At 46.7% G+C, this 27677-nt stretch overlaps 1 protein-coding gene across 2 annotated transcripts; it reads left to right on the top strand.

Moving 5' to 3' along the window:
* Positions 1-2215: 2215 nt before the first annotated feature.
* On the top strand, positions 2216-26255 carry adck2 (aarF domain containing kinase 2). 2 transcript variants are annotated; one of them, XM_070900469.1, is made up of 8 exons: positions 2216-3588; positions 4255-4401; positions 5947-6075; positions 16187-16282; positions 18133-18384; positions 20653-20781; positions 25708-25761; positions 25858-26255. In XM_070900469.1, exons 1-8 carry the CDS (start codon positions 2650-2652, stop codon positions 25993-25995), a joined length of 1884 nt encoding a protein of 627 aa, XP_070756570.1. In that variant the 5' UTR covers positions 2216-2649; the 3' UTR covers positions 25996-26255. The 2 variants fall into 2 exon arrangements, 1 of the variants encoding a protein (XP_070756570.1); XR_011596763.1 differs by lacking the exons at positions 25708-25761; positions 25858-26255 and adding an exon at positions 20409-20517 and having other exon boundaries at positions 20653-20706.
* Positions 26256-27677: the final 1422 nt, after the last annotated feature.

Genomic DNA, 27677 nt, shown 5'->3' with positions numbered 1-27677 from the left:
CGCCCTCGGGAGCAAGTGGGAGCAGGGGGCTAAATAGATGGAGGGTTAAAGATGTGGCAAGTGACAGCAGAGCAAGAGGAGGGCAGGATACAGGGTTTGATCAGAGAGTTCAAAGGGGAAGAATTAGGGGTAGTGATGGGAGTGAGGGGTGAAATGAAGGGGAAAGTGAATACATAGGGGATTTGATGGGAGAGAGAGATGAATCACAAGTGGTTGGATAGGGGAAGGGGAAAGACCTACTAAGGGACACAAACCCCACCCCTAAAATGCAGCCTGCAGCCTGCAGCCTTTGGTGGCAAAGAAGAGCAGGTGGTGACAAAGGAAGGAACAAAATGAGTTAAGAGTGGTGAAGCAGAAGTGAAGAATGGGGACAGAAGGAAGAAGAGGCAAGATAGTTACATGAATACAAGAGAGACAACCGAGTGATCATATTCTCCGACTGGCCATGTGAGATCGACTAATCACACATTAAAATCAGTCGGTGGTCCAGAATTCCGGGCAATACCCGTTACGCTGGTAGGTGGCACGTGATAGGTCTTCACAATATTAAATGTAAGTTAGGAGCCAGAAAACATAGCTGCAATTTGAGCTGATGGTTTGAGTCTTCATGCATTATCTCGCCTTTGCCAATGGGTGTCACTGCACCAATGTCCTTCCTCAAAGCCATTGCCAGAACATGCGACGTGCAAATAATATTGGAAACCACTTAATCTGCAATGATAATTACGCAAAGTTTAACATTTAAAATCTGCATTGAGATGGGACCTCTTTGATTTTTAATCAAATCCAGATATAGTCCTCTAACAGATGCGCTTCAAGTCTCTCTCTCTTCCCCCCCCCGCCCCCCCCACTTCTGAACGACCCAGACCCACACCGGTTTCGATAGTTTGCCCTCTTTCTCCCACGTTATGAGATTTTGCCAGCCCGTTCCCCCACCCCTCCAATGTTGCTCATGGCCTGGATTGTTGTGAGCTGTAAAGAATTACTGTCACACTGGGCAGATATTTGCCTTCAGTGCTCCGAGGAAGTACAGAAATGTATTTTTTCGGGGGGGGGGGGGGGGGGGAGGGAAATAATTTTAAAATCAGTGTCAGGTGCTTTTCTTGAAAAAATAGATTAAATTCCAAATTCACCTCCCTCTTCCCCTCGTCAATCCTCTCCCTTTCCCATCCATCTGCCCCCCCTCCCTCTTCACTCTCCCCACCCTAGTGCAATTGTCCCCCTGTTTCACCCGAATACTGCACTTGGTCTTGACTTCTGTGTACAACGAGATGAAAGATCAGTTAATTAATTATTTGGCATATTTTGCAGCAGAAATGACATGCGTTGTGATTTCCTCGTTAATCCACCAACCGGCTCACTTAGCAACCTTGGAAACATTTCTTAAAACTGTATCCCTTTAAATGCAATACAATTCTGATTATTGAAGCATTCCATTGGAGATCAGTGGTCCCAATCTCTCTGTCCTATTGACCCATATGGCATTCTTGTAACTGTCTATCTCACCCGCCACCTGTTCCTTTAACCGATACACCAAATGCTGCCTGTTTAACAAAGCTTCCAATTGCAACAGCTGCTCCCTTCCCGCTCTTATTTTTAAAAATACTGACTTCTTACAAATAAGACAACTTATTTATCTTTTAAAAGCAAATCATTAAGACCCATGCCCCTATGCAAATCCAGAATAGACTGGGTCTTGCACTGTCCCACGCAAGTAAACCTAATACATTTAGGAGTGTTTACAAACCATGAATGCACTAAACGCGACAACAATCAAGCTTCACTACATGTGTTCATATTTGTTAAATATAAAAAATATCACAGCTTGTACCTAATCAGAGAGCCACTCTGGTGGAAGGGTGGAAGGGTGACAGAGCTGTCCTGCTGTCCTACTATCCTGCTATCCTGCTGCCCCGGATACAATAGCCGCGGTGCTCTGATCCCAGGCCAGCCAATCCATTTCCCGCGCTCTGTCTTAAACTTCCCTGAGACCAATAAGAAGAGGCAGGGGCGGAGCAATGGGACCAATCGGAGGAGGCAGGGGACTAGACCCAGTGACCAATAGGAAGAGGCAGGGGCGGGGATTGGACCCAGGGACCAATAGAAAGAGGCAGAGGCGGGGTATTGGACCCAGGAACCAATAGGAAGAGGCGGGGCGGGGCCAGGGGCGAACCTGGCTGAATGCTGCGCGCGCACTGGCCGTTTGGGTTGTTTTTGGATTTTGTGCCAAATATCCGAGGGGGAAGATCTGCATCTGATGTGATGGAGGAACGTTACCATCGGTCTGTGAAGTGTCACTGCAGGGGTTGTACAAAATAGGAAACCACAGCGGTCTCCTTGAACCGTTCCCTGCGATTGTTCGTCAAATAACAGTTTTACTGCTTAATTCAAGCAGGTGGATTATCACCACAACACATCCCTGAGGCCTTTCACTGCATGAATCTCCTTTAATATCTCTTGGGAATGAATGGATTGGCTGCTGGAAGAATTGAATCTTCAATTTGGTGCCTGCTGCTGGATTAAAAGGTAAAATAACAATTTGCAAAGCTGCACTGGACCTTATGGAAATAAAGGGGCAAGATACAGTGTTTGTTGGATGTCCAGATTCAATACCTGTATCTCTTGTCAGGTTACAGCAACACCACTAGGATGGCTGCCTTTCTCTTGAGTTGTAGGGTTGGCCCAGCAATGTTCAGACCCATGATTTTGAGAACCACTGTCTTGATGTCGGCCAGCCCTGCATCAAAAGCTTCTTTCAGGTTGAAGAATTTACCCAGGCTCACATTTGCTTGTCTAGGTCTCGGAGTTTCATCAGTCGCAAACTCCCAGAAGGTGGTCACTGTAGAGGCAAAAGTGCTACACCAGCCTAATTCAGGGACTGCCCACTCATTTTTGAAAGACCTATTCTGGAAGCTCCGTTTCACTGTCCATGTGGGCGTCCGAGCTGTGATCCTGCTGTTGAGGTTTGGGCCTTTGTTGCTGCTGTATCCAATTTGTTTTGCGTCTTCCAGTTTTGCTTCGATCTGGTGTGATATGCTATTGAGATCTACAGAGGCTGCAGGCCCTACTTTCATTAAACTGGGCCAGTGGTTCAGCACCAGAAGGGACCGCTTTTCAGCAGAGTTCTGTGACAAGTTCTCCAGACTTCATGTCCACGTCACACCACATCCCTGGGACTACACCAAGTATAGCATGAAAAGGGCCTTTGGAGAGGGCTGGAGGAGCATATTTCAGATTGAAAATAAGGAACCTATCGGATCAGGCTGCATCACTCAGGTCTATAGAGCTTACACTGATCCAAGGAACATTAATAACTCTGAATTTCACAAACTTGTAGAAAGCTTTGAAAAAGAGGACCAGTTTGAAGCCTGGGAGGTCTTTGGGCTTCAAGGGATATTTCATTACATGTTTGGTGAAAAACAGAATGATTTTCCAGATCAGAACAATGAAGTTGGCCACCATGATCCCAAAAATGGGTTTAAAACTGCTGAGGAATTCATTGGCGTACCAGAGCCGGAGGATAGAAAGGCAACCCTTCACCCTGAGTCAACAGCTGAGCAGCACCATCTCATTCCAGTGGCTATCAAGGTATTGAAATTTCTACAGTATGTAACATAAGTGAACATAAATAACCTTTGAAGTTTAGGTTTCCTCCTGTACAAGGTTTTTTAGTGCTTAAAGATTGAGGATTAGACTATAGTAGGTGAGAGTACCTATACACCATAAGCTGGAACAGGTGCAAACAGATACAGGACTGGCTATTAATGCATTTTGCGATGGAGAGAATGGAAGTTCATGGAAAGAAAGGCTTTTGCACACAATGTTTGCATCAAACTGATTAGATGTAAAATAAAACTCCTACCCTACTTCACAAGCATATCTCAGATCAGGTACTGCAGAGGTTAGAAGTAGAGTAATGCTCTTCCTACTCTGTAGGATCAATGTGTTTTAATCCCCAATCTCAGTAGAGCCACCAGTATGACCTTTCCATTTCCCACGATAGCCATCTTTGTTTGAGACGGACCGAATTTTGGTGTCAATTAGTGCTGCATTTTAGGCATTTTAGTAATATGGGCTTGCATTTACTAGAATTTGCCCTCCAAACTGATTTTACTTGGTGTCGTATTTAGTTATAGAAAGAGTTGATTTTCAACCCATCCGACAGGGTTGTTTATAAAGTCTGGCTGCACAGTGAGGCTGTGTGCTAACCCACTGTACAACCCAGTGGTTCACATTAACTGTTTCCATTTATAGGTGATGCATCCTGGAATAGCATATCGAGTCAATATGGATCTGATGCTCATGAAAGCAGCAAGCTGGGTCCTCAATCTCCTGCCAGGCTTGAAGTGGTTGAACTTGACTGAAGTAGTGGAAGAGTTTGAGAAGCTCATGACACGACAGGTGAGGTCACAAATGAACTCAGTCTGGTTCTGACCATGATATTTTCAAAGATCTGGAAGGTGTCTCTCAGAGGGGGAAAGGGGAGCAAGTGAATGAGAATGTTCTTTTCCTCCTCCTTTGCATCTCGACTGCTCTTCAGACATTTTTGGAACAGACATGCATATGTCACATCGCACTTTTTAATGGCCATATATCTAAAAGTGCTACATGTTGATGTACATCTGTGAGTGAAAATTAGTGGTTGCTGATTGAAAGTTAAATCATGGCCTATTTATCTTTGACTAAACATGGATGCATCAAATCGTCAAAATGATGAAATATTATGCAGCAGAAAAACTAAGCAACTAAAAAGTTGAAATTCTTTTTGACAGGCTAACAATCTCAAATTGTCCAATAACAGTAAAACAAACAACAGTGTTAGCTGTGGCTCTGGGTAGCACACTCGCCTCTGAGACAGAAGATTGTAGGTTCAAGTCCCACTCCAGGAACTTGAGCACATAAATCTAGGCTGACACTCCAGTGCAGTACTGAGCTCCGCTGCACTGTTGGAGGTGCCGTCTTTTGGATGAGATGTTAAACCGATGCCCCGTCTGCTCTCTCAGGTGAACGTAAAAGATCACATGGCACTATTTCGAAGAGGAGCAGGTGAGTTATCCCCGGTGTCCTGGCCAATATTTATCCCTCAATCAACATGACAAAAAAACAGATGATCTGGTCATGGGAGTTTGTTGTGTGCAAATTGGCTGCCGTGTTTCCTACATTACAACGATGACTACACTCCAAAAGTACTTAATTGGCTGTAAAGCGCTTTGAGACATCTGGTTGTTGTGAAAGCCGTTACATAAATGCAAATCTTTCTTTTTAAATACCAACCTCAAAGTGATTGGTCACATCCAGTTACTTATCAGTTCAGACAAAACACTTAGTGAACTAGGTTTGAGCTGCCGTCTTGAATTCTTTCCCCAACTGAAAAAGTAATATGTATAACCTTAGAAATCTTTTTTAACAAAATTAGAAATAATTCAGAATAAAATATTTATTTCATCAAATAGTCTTTTTTCTCAGAGAGACCTACTCATGGGTTGGGAGCCAAACACTTAATTTAAACCACTTGAAGTACTTGGCTGGAACTTCAATTTTTTGGGCTAGGTTTTGTTGCCTGTTCCTTTTTCCAAATGCCATGGTTCATTCCGATTGGCAGATGGTTATGGTAAGCTCCTCCCCTTAATTTTGAGCAATACTATGGAAAATCTACTAGTGGAAAAAAAATCTAAAAATATCAATAGCTGGATTAGCTATTTAAATATATAGCTCCATGTTATTGCCCTTTAGTGAGTTTAAAATCTTTCTCTCTCTGATCCTTATGATTTGTCTCAGGTTATTTTCACATACTCCATTAATAAGTGTCTTGTCTTTTTTTGAAGTGGCTGGACTGCAGAGGGATCCACGCTGATATCGAGTTAGTGAGAAATCTCTTCTTTCTAGTAGCTCATCTCAAAGAGTACTTGTCTACACTAAACACTGCTTACTGGCATTACCCCACAGATTGACCTGCGATATGAGGCAAAGAATATGGAGAGGTTCCGAGAGAATTTTCAGGACATGGAATCGGTCAAGTTTCCAATACCTCTCAGGCCATTTGTCACAAGAACAGTCCTGGTTCAAACATTTGAGGTATTTTTTTCTACATAATTTGTTGCTAAAATGTGCAGTGCTGGAAAGGGGTAGGGCATGGTTTTCGGTTGCCGGTGAGTGCTTAATTTCTGACAGGCTGAGGAGGTGGAGATGAGCATTTAACTACAGGAAAAGAGGGAAAGCTTGAGTCAACCTAGCTGCTCTCATTCTGCAGAGGGTAACTAGATATGGGAAAATATAGCATTTATATTACTAGCTGTTCACTGGCACATATGGTGTGGGAATATGCTGTGTGATCTGCTTAGCCACCCCAAATCTACTGCATTTCAAAATAATGAATGGCAAATAAATTGCAATTGCTGGACTACAGCACAAGTACAAAACTAACAAAGCCCTCGAAGGATGCTGGAGGTTTGAAGAATTTTCCCTCTCTCAGAGTAGTAGTAGTTATGATGAATAGACTCCCAGTAACAGCTGATCTTGTGTCAATAACTCCCAACAGAACACAGTCACTGCACTCCAAAATAAGTTCATTGTGTGAACGTGCTTTGAGGTGTTTTGAAATTATAGTGCTAAATAAATACAATATCTTAGTAAAGTTTGTTAAATATCTGGTTAGGAACATGATTAAAGGCCACAGAGGTACTTGTAGTCAAATACAATCTTCTATTCGAGTCTTACCCGAGGATTGTCAATTTTGCAAACAGCTCTTCGCAACTTATGTGACTAGGTTGAGTCAACCTAGGCTGCTCTCATTCTGCAGAGGATAACATTTTATATAGTAACATAGCAAAGTACAGGACTGAGAATGTTGAAATGTCCTGTTCAAATGGAAAGAAATCCAACTTTGTTGGCCTGACTTCATAACTTGGATGAAATGGTTATATTTACCATTTAAGAGGTCCTAATGGTTGTAGGCTTTATATTTAATACATTCTGAAGAAAAGAAAAATTGTAAATCCCAGCAGGTATTGCAGGAAAACATAGATTATTTGTCTCATAAATAAGATGAGCGTGTTTAACGGCACAACAGAGCTTCTAAATAATTATCTCTCAACAATCTTTAGAGTGGACTACGTCTGTAATATTCCCAGCCAGCTAAGTGATGTGGAGACAGATGCATTTGCGATCATGGACAATACATGCAGGCCAGTAACAAGCCGGGGCAAAGAAGATAAATATTGTCTAATGCATAGATGGAATGCACTTGAGGTAGCAAGAGAAGCAAGAGTGGAGGTAGGGCATGGGATGGGTTAAGGGAAATGTTGCAAAACTCACTGAACAGAAAGAGTAGTTCTGGAAGATAATGAATGTGGTAAGTTTTCATCTTCACTGCACGGGCGGTAATCTGGCGAAGCCGATTGCCCGTCCGTTATAGAACCCATTTACCCCAATGTGTTTCGATTTTTTTTTAACAACTCAAAATATCATTCTGGATATTACAGGCCTGTTCGTCTGTCATGTGCAGTAAGAAAATGGGTCCAGGGACAGCAATTTCTCATTGAGGGAAAAAGGGGGAGAACATAGGAACATAGAAAATAGGAGCAGGAGAAGGCCATACGGCCCCTCGAGCCTGCTCCGCCATTTAATACGATCGTGGCTGATCCGATCATAGACTCAGGTCCACTTCCGTGCCCGCTCTCCATAACCCCTTATTCCCTTATCGTTTAAGAAACTGTCTATTTCTGTCTTAAATTTATTCAATGTCCCAGCTTCCACAGCTCTCTGAGGCAGCAAATTCCACAGATCCACAACCCTCTGAGAGAAGAAATTTCTCCTCAGCTCAGTTTTAAATGGGCAGCCCCTTATTCTAAGATTATGTCCTCTAGTTCTAGACTCCCCTATCAGCATCCACCTTGTCAAGCCCCCTCATAATCTTATACGTTTCGATAAAATCACCTCTCATTCTTCTGAATTCCAATGAGTAGAGGCCAAACCTACTCAACCTTTCCTCATAAGTCAACCCCCTTATCTCTGGAATCAACCTAGTGAACCTTCTCTGAACTGCCTCCAAAGCAAGTATATCCTTTCGTAACTATGGAAACCAAAACTGCATGCAGCATTCCAGGTGTGGCCTCACCAATACCCTCTATAACTGCAGCAAGGCTTCCCTGCTTTTATACTCCATCTCCTTTGCAATAAAGGCCAGGATTCCATTGGCCTTCCTGATCACTTGCTGTACCTGCATACTAACCTTTTGTGTTTCATGCACAAATACCCTCCAGGTCCCGCTGTACTGCAGCACTTTGCAATCTTTCTCCATTTAAATAATAACTTGCTCTTTGATTTTTTTCTGCCAAAGTGCATGACCTCACACTTTCCAACATTATACTCCATCTGCCAAATTTTTGCCCACTCACTTAGCCTGTCTATGTCCTTTTGCAGATTTTGTGTATCCTCCTCATACATTGCTTTTCCTCCCATCTTTATATCGTCGGCAAACTTGGCTACGTTACACTTAGTCCCTTCCTCTAAGTCGTTAATATAGATTGTAAATAGTTGGGGTCTCAGCACTGATCCCTGCGGCACACCACTGGTTACTGATTGCCAACCCGAGAATGAACCATTTATCCCTGCTCTCTGTTTTCTGTTCGTTAGCCAATCCTCTATCCATGCTAATATATTACCCCCAACCCCATGATCTTTTATCTTGTTCAATAACCTTTTATGTGGCACCTTGTCAAATGCCTTCTGGAAGTCCAGATACACTACATCCACTGGTTCCCCTTTATCCACCCTGTTCATTACATCCTCAAAGAATTTTAGCAAATTTGTCAAACATGACTTCCCCTTTGTCATGTATGTAGACCATGTATACTAACTGTATAAGGTGTGTCACCAGAGGGCACTGCAGTGGGAGACCTGAGGGTCACCTACATAGGTGTGCAGGGCCCAGTATAAAAGGCTGCCCACCATGCTTGTGCTTCATTCTGGAGTTACAATAAATGGGACTAAGGCCACAACAACTCAAGTACAATACTAGACCTCGTGGAGTCATTCGTAAGAGTATTAAAGACACAACAACTGGCGACGAGATTACAAACTTTCACGCAAAAATGACTAACGGTGCATTAAAAAAGTTCTCAGAGGGTGAAGATAGGGAAGCCTTTACGGAGCAGCTCGACCAATATTTCATAGCAAACGACCTGGTAGGCGACGATCCGGCCACGCTGGCAGATAAGCGCAGAGCTATCCTGTTGACCAGTTGTGGGCCCGCGGTCTACGGCCTCGTCAGGGACCAGAGAAAACAACGACCAAGTCATACGAGGAGCTGAAAGTGCTAATTTGGGACCAACTCAAACCGAAGGAGAGCATCCTCACAGCCAGGCATCGATTTTATACACACTGCCGCCCCGAGGGCCAGGAAATCGCGAAGTACGCTGCCAACCAAAGGAGGCTGGCAGGACCGTGTGAATTCGGCGCATCCCTCGCCAATGCGTTGCGGGACATCTTCGTAATTGGCATCAGTCATGAGGCCTTTCTTCACAGGCTACTGTCTGCCGAAACCACCGTCATCAGCATCAGTTCATGACCTCAAGCTGCAGCTCTAAGCAGATGATGACTCACTCTCAGGACTCAAAACCGTCAAGTACTGTAAATAGAATGGCGCCTTTCACAGACAGAACTGTTGAACGTGAATCTGCCCAGGACAGAGCGTACAGGCCCCCAAGTCCTTTAACTCAGAGTCTGCCGAGGGGTGCAAACGTAAGTCGAGTAGCACCATGCTGGCGTTGCGGAGGTAATCACAGGGCTCATCAGTGTCGATTCAGAGACTATGGGCCCAAATTTCGGGCCGCGCCTAGAACGGCACAACCCCGACCTGGACACCTGTTTTTCGCGCCACAAAGTGCGTCTAAAAAAAACTTCCAGATTCTCCGGCTCCCTGCTGGTCCTCTGGCCCTCGGCGCGGCGCAGCACGAGCTGTGGGGGGGCGGAGCTAGGTCCCTGCACTGAAAACAGTGCCGGGACCTCTGCGCATGCGCGCTACAGTGGGCGCGCATGTGCAGTAGCTCCAGGCGCCCAAAACCGTGTGGGAGGGGCCCGAAGCACACAGCCCCTAGCCCGGACCGAATGACCTCACTGGGGCTGCGTGCATAAGGCTCCTCCCACGCCCAGCTCCTGCTTCCTCCCGACCCGACTCGACTCCCGCTTCCCCCCCCCGCCCCCGGACCCGACCGCGACACCGACCCGACTCCCGCTTCCCCCCCCCCTCCGCCCCCGGACCGGCCCCGATCCGATCCGACCCGCGCTCCCCCCGACCCGACCCGACCCCGGACCCGACCCGACCCAACGCCACCTACCTGTAAATCTGGTGCTGGGGACGGGCCCTGCCCGAAGTCTTGGGCCCGGCCGGGCCCGGCCCGTTCAGCCTCCCCCCACCTCCGTTCGGCCTCCTTTTCCCCCCCCATCTCCTTTCCTCCTCCCCTTCTCCTTTCCTTTCTCCCCCCTTCTCCTTTCCCCCCCTTCTCCTCTCCCCCCTTTCCCCTTCTCCTCCTCCCCCCTTCTCCTTCTCCCCCCCTTTCCCCTTCTCCTTCTCCCCCCCTTTCCCTTTCTCCTTCTCCCCCCCTTTCCCCTTCTCCTCCTCCCCCCCTTCCCCTTCTCCTCCTCCCCCCTTCCCCTTCTCCTCCTCCCCCCTTCCTCTCCCCCTTCTCCCCCCTTCCTCTTCTCCCCCCCTTCCCCCCCTTTCCCCTTCTCCCCCTCCCTCTTCTCCCCCTGTCCCCCCTTCTCCTTCCCTCCCCCTCTGCCTCCCTCCCTCCTCTCTCCCTGCCCCCCCCTCTCTCCCTCTACCCCCCTCCTCCCCCTCCCCTCACTGTCAGAAACACAGACACTGACAGACAGAGAGTGAGAGACACACACAGACAGACAGACAGAGAGATAGAGACACTGACAGAGACACACTGGGGGAGGGGGTGGGGGGGCATCCCAGCACGCTGTTGGAGGGCTCCCGGTGCTGCAGTCGGTAAGTAGAAAATGTTTCATTTGTTGATTTAAAAAAAAAAATTATTTCTTATTAATTTTTTTTGATTGATTTATTGGTTGATTTATTGATGTTTTTATCATTTATTATTGATGATGGCTCTTTATTTGTAAAACTGAAGTGTTTAATGTTTGTAAACTTCCCTTTAAACCCCCCCCCCTCATTCCCTATGCCTGATTTGTAACCTACGCCTGATTTTCTAAAGTGTAGACAAGATTTTTTCGAGCGTATAAAAATCTTCACTTACTCCATTCTAAGTTAGTTCGGTGTAAGTTTTCACTGCCGAAACTTTGAAAACAGGCGTAAGTGGCCGGACACGCCCCCTTTTGAAAAAAACATTCTGTTCCAAAGTGAAACTGTTCTAACTGACTAGAACTGGAGCAAACTAAATGGCGAGAATTTGAATTTCTAAGATACTCCGTTCTACACCAGTTGCTCCAAAAAATCAGGAGCAACTGAGGCCGAAACTTGGGCCCTATGTGTGCAAAGGCTGCAGCACAAAGGGCCACCTCCAGCGAATGTGCAAAAGAGCTGTGACTCACCACGTGGAAGAAGAGATAGCAGATGGCTGTGAATCCAGCGCGGATTACGAGGAAATGGCTAGAGAGGCAGCTCAGTCCCAGGACGAAGTATATGGAGTATATACCTGCACCACAGATTGTCCTCCAGTGATAATGGAAGTCAAGATAAATGACGTTCCAGTCTTCATGGAAGTGGACACGGGGGCGAGTCAGTCAGTAATGAGCCAGGAAGCCTTTGAGAGGCTGTGGAACGATCAAGCTGAATGACCCAAGCTGGTCCCGGTTCAGGCAAAGCTGCACACCTACACCAAGGAACTGATATCAGTTGTTGGTAGTGTGGATGTAAGTGTATCCCATGATGCCGGATGCACAATTTACCATCGTGGATTGTTTCAGTGGTGGACCAACGCTACTTGGAAGAAGATGGATGGGGAAGATGCATTGGAACTGGGAAGACTTCATCCCTCCAGCAATCGACGTGCCCCGTGCTCAGAGGCAGAGTAAGCCCCCACCTTCGGTTGGACCAGGCACCGGAGAGCAGATCCGCGCAGCCCCCGAGGCACAGACCGCTCATCACGGCTGCGTGGCGATGATCCGTCCGAGACGACCCAAACGCACCTTCCCGGTTTCAGAGACAGGACTCCTGGGGAGGAAGATTGGATCCGAGGGCGCCTTCCCAGCTTCAGTGGCAGAATCCCTGGGAAAGAAGATCGCGGCAGTCGACATCATGGATAGGGAAAAGATGGCGTCCAAACCACGAGGTGCAGCACTAATGGAGCAACGACACGTGGTTCCACGCAAGAAAGATGATTGGGGATAAAGTAGTAAGGCCACTTTAAAGGAGGCCAGCGACCTGCCATTTTAGAATGAACTGCTTGAAATTGGTAACCAATGTAAAAGTCCAGCTGTAACGAGCAAAATGTTGAGCGATGTCGGGTGCAAATTTCAATCAGCCAATGTAGCGGGCGAACACCTAATGGTATACAGGTCCAGCGGGCTACCCAATGCTGTAGCCTGCGTCCCCGGGACCAGAACGATGTATCATAAAGTGTCCCCTCAGCTGACATAAGTAAACGAGCCGCAGAGTAAACGACCCCCGTAGAGCAGAGGCACCGATAGCGATACCCTACCCCAGATCGGTTTAACATTGCAGGCACCCGATGGCATGAACCGCCACGGGCCAGAAACAGTAAACTGCGCCTATGCTCGCAGTCGGCTATCGTCGCCCACCACCCAGGTGGAAAAGGCGCAACCCACAAACCCAGTCGCCACCATGGCAATGCCCAAGAGCGAATGGTCACCCGCAACGGCTCCTTCGAACAGGACCTGGACCAGCCAGGATCCCAAACTAGAGAGTGCTCACAATGGTGCCCTCAAGGAAAGCGAGTCAGCAGTCCCCTACAAACTGCTAGACAAGACGAGGCAGCCCCACCGTCGCTTAGACGAAACGCTCACTCGCTCAGACCGCTTCCCAGGGAGCAGCAGCGACATTGTGCAAACAAAAAGGACAGGGAGGTCACAGACACATCAGCTTTCTTTGGGCCTGCCCAACACAAAGAGTAACGGCAAGAGCCCTGAGCTCCGGCAACTCGAGCAAAATGAGCTCACCTCGCCCACAGACCCACTAGCATGGGGTGCTGCGCCGCCACCAGACAACCCAGATCTCATCCGGCCGTGCTAGAACTAGACTGTTCTTGTGTACCTGCACTGACATACCGGTACTGATCATGTAAATATACCACACAAAAAGAAACGCAACTGTAATCCACCCAACAAATGTACCAAGATGTAAATGTAAAACCCATGTGATGAACTTGAACGCAACTTGCATGTAACGGGCCATTAGCATGATCTGTGTGGGGGGGGGAGAATGGAGTAGTCATGGACTCACAACCAGAAACCACTGGGACCTCCACTGGCAACAAATCTCACTACCAACCCACCCAAGCTAGAAGCGACCAGGAAGAGCAAAGCCCAGGTCACCGTCAATTTACGAGTCAATTTGCATTAAAGACTTGGAGGGAAGTGATGTCATGTATGTAGACCATGTATACCCTAACTGTATAGTCACATAAGCTGTGCCACCAGAGGGCACTGCGGTGGGAGATCTGAGGGTCACCTGCATAGGTGTGCAGGGCCCCGTATAAAAGGCTGCCCACCATGCTTGTGCCTCACTCTGGAGTTACAATAAATAGGACTAAGGTCACAACAGCTCAAGTACAATACTAGACCTTGTGGAGTCATTCATAAGAGTATTAAAACATAAATCCATGCTGACTCTGCCTGACTGAATTTTGCTTTTCCAAATGTCCTGCTACTGCTTCTTTAATAATGGACTCCAACATCTTCCCAACCACAGATGTTAGACTAACTGGTCTATAGTTTCCTGCTTTTTGTCTGCCTCTTTTTTTAAATAGGGGCATTACATTTGCAGTTTTCCAATCTGCTGGGACCTCCCTAGAATCCAGGGAATTTTGGTAAATTACAACCAATGCATCCACTATTCCTGCCGCTACTCCTCTGAAGACCCTAGGATGCAAGCCATCAGGTCCAGGAGATTTATCCACCTTTAGTCCCATTATCTTACTGAGTACCACCTCCTTAGTGATTGTGATTGTGTTAAGTTCCTCGCCCTCCCTATAGCCCCTTGACTATCCACTGTTGGAATATTATTAGTGTCTGCCACCATAAAGACTGATACAAAATATTTGTTTAGAGTTTCTGCCAGCTCCATGTTCCCCATTACTAATTCCCCGGTCTCGTCCTCCAAGGGACCAACATTTACTCTAGCCACTCTTTTCCTTTTTATATACCTATAGAAACTCTTGCTATCTGTTTTTATATTTCGTGCTGGTTTACTTTCATAGTTTATCTTCCCTTTCTTAATCATTTTTGTAGTCAATCTTTGGCTTTTAAATGCTTCCCAATCTTCTGTCCTCCCATTAGTTTTGGCCACATTGTATGCCCTTGTTTTTAATTGGATACCGTCCTTTTATTTCTTTAGTTATCCACGGATGGCTATCTTTTCTCTTACGCCCTTTCCTCCTCACTGGAATATATTTTTCTTGAGAGTTGTGAAATATCTCCTTAAATGTACACCACTGATCATCAACCGTCCTACACTTTAATCTATTTTCCCAGTCCACTTTAGCCAACTCAGCCCTCATACCTTCATAGTCTCCTTTATTTAAGCTTAGTACGCTGCTTAGAGATCCAACTTTCTCACCCTCCATCTGAATTTGAAATTCAATCATGCTATGATCACTCATTCCGAAGGGATCCTTTACGAGGAGATTGTTTATTAATCCTGTCACATTACACAGGACCAGATCTAAGATAGTCTGCCCCCTGGTTGGTTCCGTTACATACTGCTCAAGGAACCCGTCCCTTATGCACTCTTATGAACTCTTCCTCAAGGCCACCCTGACCAATTTGATTTGTCCAATCAATATGGAGGTTAAAATCATCCATGATTATTGCTGTTCCCTTTTTACAAGCCCCCATTATTTTCTGGTTTATGCTCCGACCAACAGAGTTGCTACTGTTAGGGGGCCTATAGACTACACCCACCAGTGACGTTTTACCTTCATTATTCCTTATCTCCACCCAAACTGTTTCAACACCCTTATCATTTGAGCCAATATTGTTTCTCACTATTGCAGTGATTCCATTCTTTAACAATAGAACATGATCTAGGTTGTTAAAGTTTTCACAGGAACAGATGGGATGAATGTCGAAGTTTTTTTATGCTGAACTAGAAGAGAAGTAAGGTTATGGGCAGTAACTATTTTACATTCAGATCACTTATGAAACAAAAAGAGTTCTGCTTAGTGCAATGAATATGGACTCAGTTGGAGCATTCAAAGAGGGAGTACTTGCACATGGGCTTTGAACAGAGACAACAGGGAGGTGACAACATGGAGCATTCTGGACCTAAATCAGTGGTAGCCAACCTGCAGCCTCCAAGCCCCAGAAATCTGCTCCTCAAAGGTCCGGTAAATGGGCCTATTTGCAGCTTTTATAGTATTATTTGGTGATCTGTCCTGTTTGTAAAGGGTTGTTCCTAGTACTGGTGGATAGATCCTAAATCAGAACACATAGCTCTGTTAGTATCAGCAACTTAAAATGTATGCAGATTAATGTGAACATAGATTTAAACGATATGTGGTCCACTTGGCTCCATGGTGTGAATCTTTGCAGCCCAGAAAGACAAAAGCTTGGAAATCCCTGACCTAAATGACAATACAAGCTAAATTGAGTGAATAGCTTTTTCTAGTTCTTGTTGTCTTATAATCTTATGCATTGACTAATGTATAGATAATTGTGGTCAGGGGCAGTACCTCTTCTCTACCTGCAAAGGTATAAAGCAGAAGTGTGCTTGGAGTAAGTGTTTTCAACCAGAGAGCATGGTCGGTATAGCATCTCATCTTAAATTCCGCATCATTCTGTATTTACACTGGGGATATGTAAGCTTTATGTAATAATAGCTTTGGCTCAATACCCTCCTACAAGGCAACATTGTTGGCTGTTAAACTAATATTCTAGAGTCTGGACAGGAGTCTCGTAAGTACACTCAACATTGAAGTAAATGCCAGTGGGTGCCATCATGAAAATAGTAAGACACTAATTCTTCTGTGTTCTTTGTGTTTAGGAAAGTGTACCTGTCTCGATGTATTTGGCAAAGGATGTACCTAACATATTGAAGCAGAGGTTGGCAAGAATGGGGGTGGAGATGCTGCTGAAGATGGTAACCCTGTGTAGTAGTAACAAACCAAAAGATGCTGGAGTTCTGGGGGCAAATGGCTGTGGACCCTGAAAAAGAAGCGTGAGAGGGAGGGTCCACAAAATATTTAAGATGATGATCCACAGTATGAAGAAAGGCCCTGTGCATGGGAGAGTATGGGAAACGCTTGTTCATGAGTCAGATGACGATTACAATGTACTCCCTTTTATTTTCCATGTGAGAAAATAAAGTTGTAGAGGGAGCTGCATCCATGATTAGATTGGTGGGAACCAATTAAACATTGTCCCAACACAAAATTTTACCCTGACCTAAAAGTGCTGACTCATGCTGAGGTACATGCCGATTCTTTGTGTATGAGGCTGGACAGTGAGTGCCGGCAGGCTGTTTTACTGTGGCATTGCAAAGCCAGCTCTTGTCTGTGTCTGGCATACACATGCAAGCACTTTCCAGCAAGGATCACCTTGATTGATTTTTCCTTTCGTTCCCTAACTCGGGGACAATAAGGCCAGTTGAAGCATTTCCACCAGAACCCTGGTGTAGGCTGGAGTTCAGCTGGGAACTTTTTGGTCTGTTTGGCTCAGCACATATACGAGAGAGCTTACAAAATCTGTTTATCCATCTGTAAGCACGTGTGTTCTCTCGCAGTGTTGCTCATGGTTAGTTGGAGGAAATGGTATGTTCCTTTAACTGTGTTATAACAGGCTGGGAGGGTCTGGTGCAAACGCTGGAGCATGCAAAAGTAACAGGTTTTCCGTGACCTTGTTTATCAGAGGAAACAGCACCATCAGCTGGAGGAAGTAAGAATAGCAGGTGGTACCGCCTCCACATTACTCCATGATTGCAATGGACTGGGGTGTTATATGTTACCCATTGGTTTCAATGTACCAAGTTTCACAATTATGACAAACTTAAAAAATCAACCTCAAACATTTTAATATTTTAATATATTACTAGTAGATCTCTTGTGGTGTTGCTTATGGTGAGTCAAGAGGATTTGCTACAAGGGCTGTTTATGTTATATAGGGGATAACATCTGGGCCACTGACTTAACAAGACAGATTACATTTTTATTAAAACTGGTTTATCACCTATGGCGTTGGACGTCAAGGCCAAGTGCATTATTCTGGTCAAACAGGGTTAGTTAGTGGGGAATAATTGGAGTGAGGGGTAGATGGAGAGGTTGTGTGCAAAGAGGGATGTTGAATGGGGTCAAGGAGGGGAGTGGGCAAGAGGAAGGGTTCAGAGGAGGAGGAGGAGGGGTTGGGAGAGGGGAGGAGGAGATTCAGAAGAGGAGGGATGGGTTGGGGGAATGGGGAGATGATGGATAGGGATGAGTGAGGAGATTGGGTGGAAGCAAGGGCAGGGAAACTACCTGAGCCAGGGGTTGAGGTAAGGGACGAAGCAATATAGGGTAAGGGAGGCAAAGGAAGGGTATAGGCTGAGGGAAAGAATGAGGGGCAATGGGGAAGTGATTTGGAATAACAGATGAAGGAAGTATTGGAATGGAGTAGAGCAGTTGGGGCTCAGAGACTGGAGTCAATATGCTGATCACAGGGATTAAACAAAATGGGCACAAATTGACAGGGTCAATGAGAGATCAGATATCAGGGGAAGGACATGATGCAGGGGCTTGAGGGGTTAATAGCGCAATAAATGTAAAGCAGGTGACTTAAGTCAGCAGGTGAGAGCCCACCGACAGAGGGATTATTATACATACTGTTTACCAACTCAAATTGCAATAGAATATTTTTTCCAAATATGCCGAATTAATGATTTACAAAAATAATCCCCTTGTTTTCGTTTTCTGTGGTATTGTGGCATTGCTCAGTGTTGACCTGTTTTTTTTTATGTAGGTATTTGTGGATAACTTTGTTCATGGAGACCTTCACCCTGGAAATATCCTCATCCAGGGGGCTGATCAGTTCAACCTTCAAAATGATGACACGACCACCATTGTAGACTTGTGTGATACGCTCATCGTTAATGTGCGTCCATCACAATGCCCACTAAAGCTTATTCTCCTGGATACTGGCATTGTCACTGAACTCCCGCCAGCTGACTTACACAATTTCAAGGCTGTCTTCACCGCCGTGATTGAAGGGCAGGTATGAACCTGTGAATTTTTTACTCCCCTTATGCACAGCATTCCATGCCCAAAAAACCAGGCAAGAGACCGGCACCGTTTTATCTGATCATCATCATCATAGACAGTCCCTCGGAGTCGAGGATAACTTGCTTCCACTCTAAAAGTGAGTTCCCAGGTGACTCAGGAATCCAATGCGGGACCTACTGTCTCTGTCACAGGTGCGGCAGACAGTGGTTGAGGGAAAGGGTGGGTGGGTAGCCTGGGTTGACGCTTTGTTTCTGCTGTCTACGCTTGGTTTCTGCTTATTCTCAGCGATGGGACTCGAGGTGCTCAGCGCCCTCCCGGATGCTCTTCCTCCACTTTGAGCGGTCTTGGGCCAGGGATTCCCAGGAGTCGGTGGGGATGTTGCACTTTGTGAAGGAGGCTTTGAGAGTGTCCTTGAAGCGTTTTCTCTGCCCACCGGGCGCTAGCTTGCCATGGCGAAGCTCCGTGTAGAGCGCTTGCTTTGGGAGTCTCGTGTCGGTCATGCGGACGATGTGGCCCGCCCAATGGAGCAGATCAAGCGTGGTCAATGCTTAGATGCTGGGGATATTGGCCTGAGTGAGAACACCGACGTTGGTGTGTCTGTCCTGCCAATGGATTTGCAGGATCTTGCGGAGGCAGCGCTGGTGGTACTTCTCCAGCGCTTTGAGGTGTCTGCTGTATATAGTCCACGTCTCTGAGTCGTATAGGAGGGCGGGTATCACTACTACCCTGTAGACCATGAGCTTGGTGCCGGGTTTGAGATCCTGGTCTTCAAACACTCTTTTCCTCAGGCGACCAAAGGCTGCGCTGGCACACTGAACACGGTGTTGGACCTCGTTGTCAATGTCTGCTCTTGCTTGACAGTAGGCTCCTGAGGTATGGAAAATGGTCCACATTGTCCAAGTCCTCGTCGTGGACTTTGATAATCGGGGGGGGGGAGGGGGGCAGTGCTGTGTGGCGGGGTCAGGTTGGTGGAGGACCCTCGTCTTACGGATGTTTAGTGTAAGGCCCATGCTTTTGTACGTCTCGGTGAAGGTGTTGACGATGGCTTGGAGCTCGGCTCTGAGTGTGTGCAGACGCAAGCGTCGTCTGCATACTGTAGTTCAATGACAGGATGGGATGACCTTGGATCTGGCCTGGAGGCGGCGGAGGTTGAACAGATTCCCATCTGTTCTATAATTTAGTTCCACTCTGATGGGGAGCTTGCTGAAGGGCGAGAAGAAGCATTGCAGCAAGGAAGGTCGAAAAGAACGTTGATGCAAAGACGCAGCCCTGCTTGATCTGATTATTATTTGATAATATAAGTCACTCTGCCCAAGTAGGTTGTGTATTGTTTTTGATACTGCTCTTTAATCTAGCTGAGAATTCCAAATTGTGGAATCGCAGTTCACTTTTAAATAGGGCAAATAATTTATCACTTTGATCCACTTGGAAACTGGAACTTTCACTGTTCCTTTCTGCAAAACTTTAACTCAAAATTGTAATACTGGGACATCAAATCATGAGACATGACCCAACTGTAGAAATTTGCAGGCTAGCATGCCATGCCAAAATTGTTGCTCTGCATTAAAGCAATATGTGGTACTGGCAGCATAGTGCACCAGGTCAGTAGGAAGGAATGAACTCATCTGTCATTTGCAAGTGTTTGTTTACTAGAATGACAGTACTGGAAGACATGACAGGATCAAGGTATTCTGCTCTGGGTGCACTGTGGGCCTCACTCTGGCTTTTTCTCTTGGTCCAGTCAGAGGAGTTAAAAGTTTCTTGTTGTTGAGATTGACTGATTTTTGTCAAAGTTAGTGTTATTTCCCCACTTGCGAGGATGGGTTTAGCATCATTTAGCAACTTGAAAATGGAAGTCATTTAATTAATTCCAGCACTAAATATTTAACAGTTGGATTGTATTATTGAGTTTGTATTTTATAGCCATGGTGACTGTTACTCAGTACCGTGTATTCCTTAATCCTTCCTCTCCAAGTCATTCAATCCAATTTACTTTCCTATTCCTTTGGTTCTTAGTCATGTTTCAGTTTACTTCATCCTTAAAGCTGGAACTTCTGATTGGAGAGACAATGTGTTGCAGAGACAATGTGTTGGGGCGGAGTTTAAAGCAGCAAGCAGCCAAAAGGCAAGTGCAAAGCAGCCATTATGTGTGTGCTGCACCTGCCCATCCCAATGGTGTGAGGTACACAGCAGCTTTACCAAACTCATCTGAATTTCTGCTTCATATTGTGTAATACTTTGTTTTATTTTTTATTTTCAGGGCGAGCAGGTTGCAGAGTTACTGCTGACCCAGGCCACAGCCAGTGAATGCCGGGACATCCAACTGTTTAAATCTGAAATAGAAAAACTTGTGAGCGAAGCCAGGATGACCACAGATTCTCTGGGAAAGGTATTAGCAGATAGGAACATTCCTTAGTTCAGGGAAGTGAAGACACACTATAATAATATTCTGATATAATGCAGCATTGCGGGGAAAGCACTGCTAAATTCCAAAGCTTATTCCGTATTCAGACGTTTAATACAGTTTTCTATTAATGTGGTTGTAATAATAATGCTGATTTTTACTTAATTGTCCATGAGTGAAGTGGCTGCATGGAATACTGCAGTTGTGTATATTGTGTTCCTAACACAGATGAGGCTGCACACAGGGAGGTTAAAGTAACAGTGACCTCAGTCTTTAATAAGACACTCCAGAGTGAGGAACAGGCCTTAGGGGCCGACTTATATACAGTGCTCCCAAGGGATGCTGGGATCCCTTGGGACTTCAGGGGATAAGATCCCTGGTGGCGGAACATGGGAGTGCATGCTTCACAGATACATAACATCACCCCCCCCCGAGCCCCTGCCCCCGCCCCCCCAAAGTCAAAGTGAAAACTATTTACAAGCTGGAGCCTTTCTTTCCCTGGTGGACCGCCTCGGTACAAATGTCTGTTCTGGCGTGTTGGCTGTGCCCTCGTTGTGTTGGCATGTTGTTGGCCCTGCAGGGCTGCTAGGTGAGCTTCGCCCTGTTGGGCGTGATGGGTTCGATTTCCTGGTCCGGCGTGGTGTCGTTGATCCTTTGGGTGTGTGTCGTGGGCTTTAAAAAGGTGGTGTCTGCTGTGGGTTGTTCAGGGCAGTCTGTGAACCGCAGCCTCGTTTGGTCCAGGTGCTTTCTGCAAATTTGTCCATTGTCTAGTTTGACTACAAACACCCTACTCCCTTCTTTAGCTATCACCGTGCCCGCGATCCACTTGGGACCATGTCCATAGTTTAGCACATACACAGGGTCATTCAGATCAATTTCCCGTGACACAGTGGCGCAACCATCGTTTACATTTTGTTGCTGCTGCCTGCTCTCTACCTGATCATGCAGGTTGGGGTGAACCAGCGAGAGTCTGGTTTTAAGTGTCCTTTTCATGAGTAGCGCAGTCAGGGGCACCCCTGTGAGCGAGTGGGGTCTCGTGCAGTAGCTGAGCAGTACTCGGGACAGGCGGGTTTGGAGTGAGCCTTCTGTGACTCGTTTAAGGCTCTGTTTGATGGTTTGTACTGCCCGCTCTGCCTGCCCATTGGAGGCTGGTTTAAACGGGGCCGAGGTGACATGTTTGATCCCATTGCGGGTCATGAATTCTTTAAATTCGGCACTGATGAAACATGGCCGTTGTCACTGACCAGTATGTCAGGCAGGCCGTGGTTGCAAACATGGCCCTCAGGCTTTCATTGGTGGCGGTGGCGATGCTTCCCGACAATATTTCACATTCAATCCATTTTGAAAAAGCATCCACCACCACCATGAACATTTTACTGAGAAACGGGCCCACATAGTCGACATGAATCCTCGACCATGGTCTGGAGGGCCAGGACCACAAACTTAGTGGTGCCTCTCTGGGCGCGTTGCTCAACTGAGCACATACGCTGCATTGCCGTACACAGGACTCTAAGTCAGAGTCGATACCGGGCCACCACACGTGGGATCTGGCTATCGCTTTCATCATTACTATACCTGGGTGTGTGCTATGGAGATCCGAGATGAACGTCTCCCTGCCCTTTTTTGGTAGCACTACGCAGTTACCCCACAACAGGCAGTCTGCCTGAATGGACAGCTCGTCCTTTCGCTGCTGGAACGGCTTGATTGGCTCTTGCATTTCAACGGGGATGCTGGCCCAGCTCCCATGCAGTACACAGTTTTTTTTACTAGGGACAGCAGAGGATCTTGGCTGGTCCAAGTCCTAATCTGGCGGGCCGTGACAAGTGATTTATCATTTTCAAACACTTCCATGACCATCAACAAGTCTGCGGGCTGGGCCACCATCAATAAGTTTGCAGGCTGCGCCATTTCCACCCCCGTGGTGGGCAATGGTAGCCGACTGAGAGCATCCACACAGTTCTCGGTGCCTGGCCTGTGGCGGATGGTATAGTTATACGCTGATAGCGCGAGTGCCCACCTTTGTATGCGGGCTGAGGTATTAGTATTTATCCCCTTGTTTTCAGCGAACAGGGATGTGAGGGGCTTGTGATCGGTTTCCAGCTCAAATTTGAGGCCAAACAGGTACTGATACATTTTCTTTACCCCGAACACACACGGTAATGCCTCTTTCTCAATCATGCTGTAGGCCCTCTCGGCCTTAGACAAGCTCCTGGAAGCATAGGTGACAGGTTGCAACTTCCCGCAACGTTAGCTTGTTATAATACACACCCGACTCCGTACGACGACGTGTCACATGCTAGCACAAGTCTTTTACACGGGTTATACAATATAAGCAGCTTGTTTGGGCATAACATTTTTCTGGCTTTCTCAAAAGCAATTGGTTTTTTCCCCATACCCAGTTCTCACCTTTGCGCAATAACACATGTTAGAGGGTGCTTAACCCCGGTAGGAAGTTACCAAAATAGTTGAGGAGTCCCAGGAACGACCGCAGCTCCGTGACGTTCTGTGGCCTGGGCGCATTCCTGATAGCCTCTGTCTTGGCGTCTGTGGGCCGAATGCCGTCCGCTGCAATCTTTCTCCCCCAATACTCCACTTCTGTTGCCATTAAGACGCATTTCGACCTCTTCAGTCGCAGCCCTACGCGATCCAGTCGCTGGAGGACCTCCTCCAGGTTTTGTAGGTGCTCGGCGGTGTCCCGACCCGTGACCAATATGTCGTCCTGAAAGACCACCGTGTGTGGTACCGACTTGAGTAGGCTCTCCATGTTTCTCTGGAAGATTGCTACAGCCGACCGAATTCCAAACGGGCATCTGTTGTAGATGAACAGCCCCTTGTGCGTGTTGATGCAGGTGAGACCCTTCAAAGACTCCTCCAGCTCCTGCGTCATGTAGGCCGAAGTCAGATCGAGCTTGGTGAACGTCTTGCCTCCTGCCAGCGTCGCAAATAGGTCATCTGCCTTAGGGTGCGGGTATTGGTCCTGTAGCGAGAAATGATTAATAGTTACTTTATAATCGCCGCAAATCCTGACCATGCCATCAATTTTTGAGTACTGGAACAATCGGGCTGGCCCACTCGCTTAATTCCACTGGGGAGATGATGCCCTCACATTGCAGCCTGTCCAGCTCGATTTTCACTCTCCCTTATCATGAGAGGTACCGCTCGCGCCTTGTGGTGAATGGGTCGTGCCTCTGGGACCAAGTGGATCCGCACCTTCGCCCCAGAAAAGTTTCCAATGCCTGGCTCAAAAAGGGAAGGAAATTTGTTAAGAACCTGGGTACATGAGGCCTCATCGACATGTGATAGCGCTCGGATGTCATCCCAGTTCCAGCAGACTTTGCCCAGCCAGCTCCTTCCAAGCAGTGTGGGACCATTGCCCGGGACAATCCAGAGTGGCAGTTCGTGCACTGTGCCCTCGTAGGTGATCTTGACCATGGCGCTGCCCAGGACAGTGATAAGCTCTTTGGTGTACGTTCTCAGTTTCGTGTGGATGGGGCTCAGAGCTGGTCTGAATGCCTTGTTGCACCACAGTCTCTCAAACATCTTTTGATTCATGATGGATTGGCTAGCGCCAGTGTCCAGTTCCATGGCTATGGGTAAGCCATTCAACTTTACGTTTAGCATTATAGGTGGACATTTCGTCGAAAATGTGTGCACCCCATGTACTTCAGCATCTGCCTCCTCTCTCTGAGGCTCGAAATTGCTTTGATCCAGCGTGGACCGATCTTCCTCTGCCACGTGGTGGTTAGCAGGTTTTGCAGAGCTTGCAGCTTGTTTGCAAGCACGTTGGAGGTGCCCCATTGTTCCACAGCTCTTGCAAACATACCCTTTGAAGCAGCATGAATAGGCTTGCATTCATCCTTTGTTGGAGACTCTCAGTCATCTGGGTCGCCTGAGGCCGGCTGGCAGTTGCAGACTCATGGTTTCTGCCCTGTATATTTCTGCTCGCAAACACAGTTCCAGTTAATTTATGAACATTGCTAGCACTTGTGTGCTGAGAGATTTGTTTGGTGTTATCACTGGTGGACATAAACGCCTGTGCTATCGCAATGGCCTTACTGAGGTTCGGTGTCTCTACAGTCAAAAGTTTTCGTAGGATGGTCTCGTGGCCAATGCCCAGTACAAAAAAGTCTCTGAGCATTTGCTCCAGGTAGCCATCAAACTCATATTGTCCTGCAAGTCGCCTTAGCTCAGCAACGTAGCTCACCACTTCCTGACCTTCAGATCGCTGGCACGTGTTGAACCGATACCTTGCCATCAGCACATTCTTCCTCGGGTTAAGCTGCTCCCGAACCAGTGTACACAGCTCCTCATAGGACTTATCTGTGGGTTTCACCGGAGCCAGAAGATTCTTCATGAGGCTGTAGGTCGGTGCCTCGCAGACTGTGAGGAGGACCGCTCTCCTTTTTGCAGCGCTTCCTTCTCCGTCCAGCTCGTTGGCTACAAAGTACTGATCTAACCGTTCGACATAAGCTTCGCAGTCCTCACCCTCCGAGAACTTCTCCAGGATGCCCAGTTTGCTGCATCTTTGCATTGGATTCTTATTCTCGTCGCCAGATGAGGCTGCACACACGGAGGTTAAAGTAACAGTGACCTCAGACACTCCAGAGTGAGGAACAGGCCTTTGGGGCCAGCTTATATACAGTGTTCCCAAGGGATGCTGGGATCCCTTGGGACTTCAGGGGATGAGCTCCCTGGTGGTGGAACATGGGAGTGCAATGCTTTACAGATACACAACAGTGTAATTCCTTTTAGCTGGCTGAGATTGCAATATTTGATTTGGGCTACCTGAAGGAAGGGTAGGTGGGCCAACACTAGCAGTTGGTGAGGGAGGAGGAAAGAATTGTTTATTGCCTAAAAACATGTCTGTGTTGGCTGATGTCATTTTAAACCCTTTTCCTCTTATCTTCTCAGCTCCATGTTGCAGGTTTACTGTCTAAAGTTTTGGAGACACTCCTCATACACAAGGTAGAGTGGAGTTCTGGGCTTGGTTACATGTGTAGCTCTTTGTCTTTGATTGAAATCTGACTGCAGCTGTGTTTGCTTTCCTTCTCCCAACACTAGATTAAGGTGGAAAGTAATTTTGCCTCCATCATCTTTGCCATCATGGTCTTGGAGGGTCTCGGTCATTCTTTGGATCCCAAGCTGGACTTGCTGGAAGTGGCCAGACCTTTGCTGCTGAAGAACAGCACGGATGTATAATGGCAATCACAAACTGTCTTGTAGCATTGTGTTTTTGACCACCCTTACTCGGAAGGAGAAGAGAGAAAGCATCTGCTAGAGACCAACACCCATTCAATCTTCAACCGTAATGACACTGGGGATTTAATGGTTTATTTAACTATGATGCCAAAGCCAGTAAAAGTCCATTTGCAGAATAATTCATGATGTATCCCAATGTTTTGAGCCCTTGTGAAACTGTGTGCAAAAGTAAAGTGCAAGATTAAATGTGTGTGCAGAGAGCTCTGTTTGATCTATTGATTCTGTCTGCACTGACAAACTGAACAACTGTGATCTTCAATTATAGTAACGTGAGTCTACGATTATGAGTACAAAGTGCGGAAGATTAAAAAGTTGGCACCGTGCATTGGCACTGTAGAGCTCTGCACCATAAACTAATAGATTGTGACTTCCCAACAGTTTCCCTCGGTATTAAGTTTCTGATTTCACCCATATGGTGCCCCTTTGTTTCATTAGAGCGAGGTATAGAGAACTTCTCTGGGGAATACTCCCTGCGTGGGGAAGCTCGATCACATTTTAGGGAGATGGGGAGAAAAGTCACATTTTTGAAAAGGTGCTTACAATAATGTGAACATCACCAAGGACAGTGGAAGCACACAACTGTGACAAGTCTTTGCTTTTAGCCCTCTATTTGTTGGAGAGCTAAAGTAATTGTACTGTTTTATTATTTGATTCAAGATTTGCTCAAGTCTCTGTATAGTTGCATGTGTTATCTCTGTACACAACATAAAAAGGTACCGAGCAAGTAAAGGCTGTTTTACCCACAAAGCCTCCTGTTTTCACAGACCATTTACAGTCCACAAAATCTACAACTGTCTCCTTTCTCTTACCCTTCTTGACACCTTATCATTCCACCTATCTCGGTACTTCCCCCCCCCCCCCCCCACCCCCACCAAATCGCTAGCTCAACCCATCACTGCTTCTCTGCCTTCCTGCTCTCCTTCCGCCATCCCAGGACTTCTGTGGGTCTCTCAGCATTCTCCAAAGGGTCCAAGAAGGCATTCAACGCTGCCTCCTTATGAACAGCCACACCAACTTCTCCATCCTCCTCTCTTTCCGACCTTCCAACTCAGTGCGCCGCTGGGTGCTTATCTTCCTGTCATCACACATCACCTATCATTGCCTCCTTGTTTTTTGCTATCTGATGAACAATCACTGCCTCCTCCACATTTCCTTCTAGAATGTCCATTCATTCACAAACAAGGCTCTTGCTATCCACAGCAATTATTGTGGTTGATTGTATTGGCATCTTGGATTTGATTGAAACTTAGCTCATGGGTGACAACATCTTAACCCTTAGCGCCTGGCTATTCTTTCCACCGCCTGCCCTGCCCAAACTGCCATGGTGGCAGTGTAGCTCATCATCAAATCACACTTTGGTCTCTCCCACTACTCCTCTGGCAACCTCTCCTCCTTCGGGTACCTCACCTTGTTCCACCCCTCTCGCCTTCTTTAAAATCCTCATTCTCTACCAGCCTCCCAAGCCCCACCCCGAGTGCCTCTCCGAGATATCCTACCTACTTTCCTCCTTTGTCTCTGCATTGTAACTCTCATCCACTGTGATTTCAATCTCCATCTTAGCTCATCTTGTCCTCTGATTTCACTGCCCTCCTGTCCTCCCTACACCTCTCGCTCCATATAAT

This window comes from Pristiophorus japonicus, chromosome 15 (genome assembly GCF_044704955.1).
Source record: "Pristiophorus japonicus isolate sPriJap1 chromosome 15, sPriJap1.hap1, whole genome shotgun sequence".
Lineage (NCBI taxonomy): Eukaryota > Metazoa > Chordata > Chondrichthyes > Pristiophoridae > Pristiophorus > Pristiophorus japonicus.
This window is presented reverse-complemented; position numbering and strand designations above follow the sequence as displayed.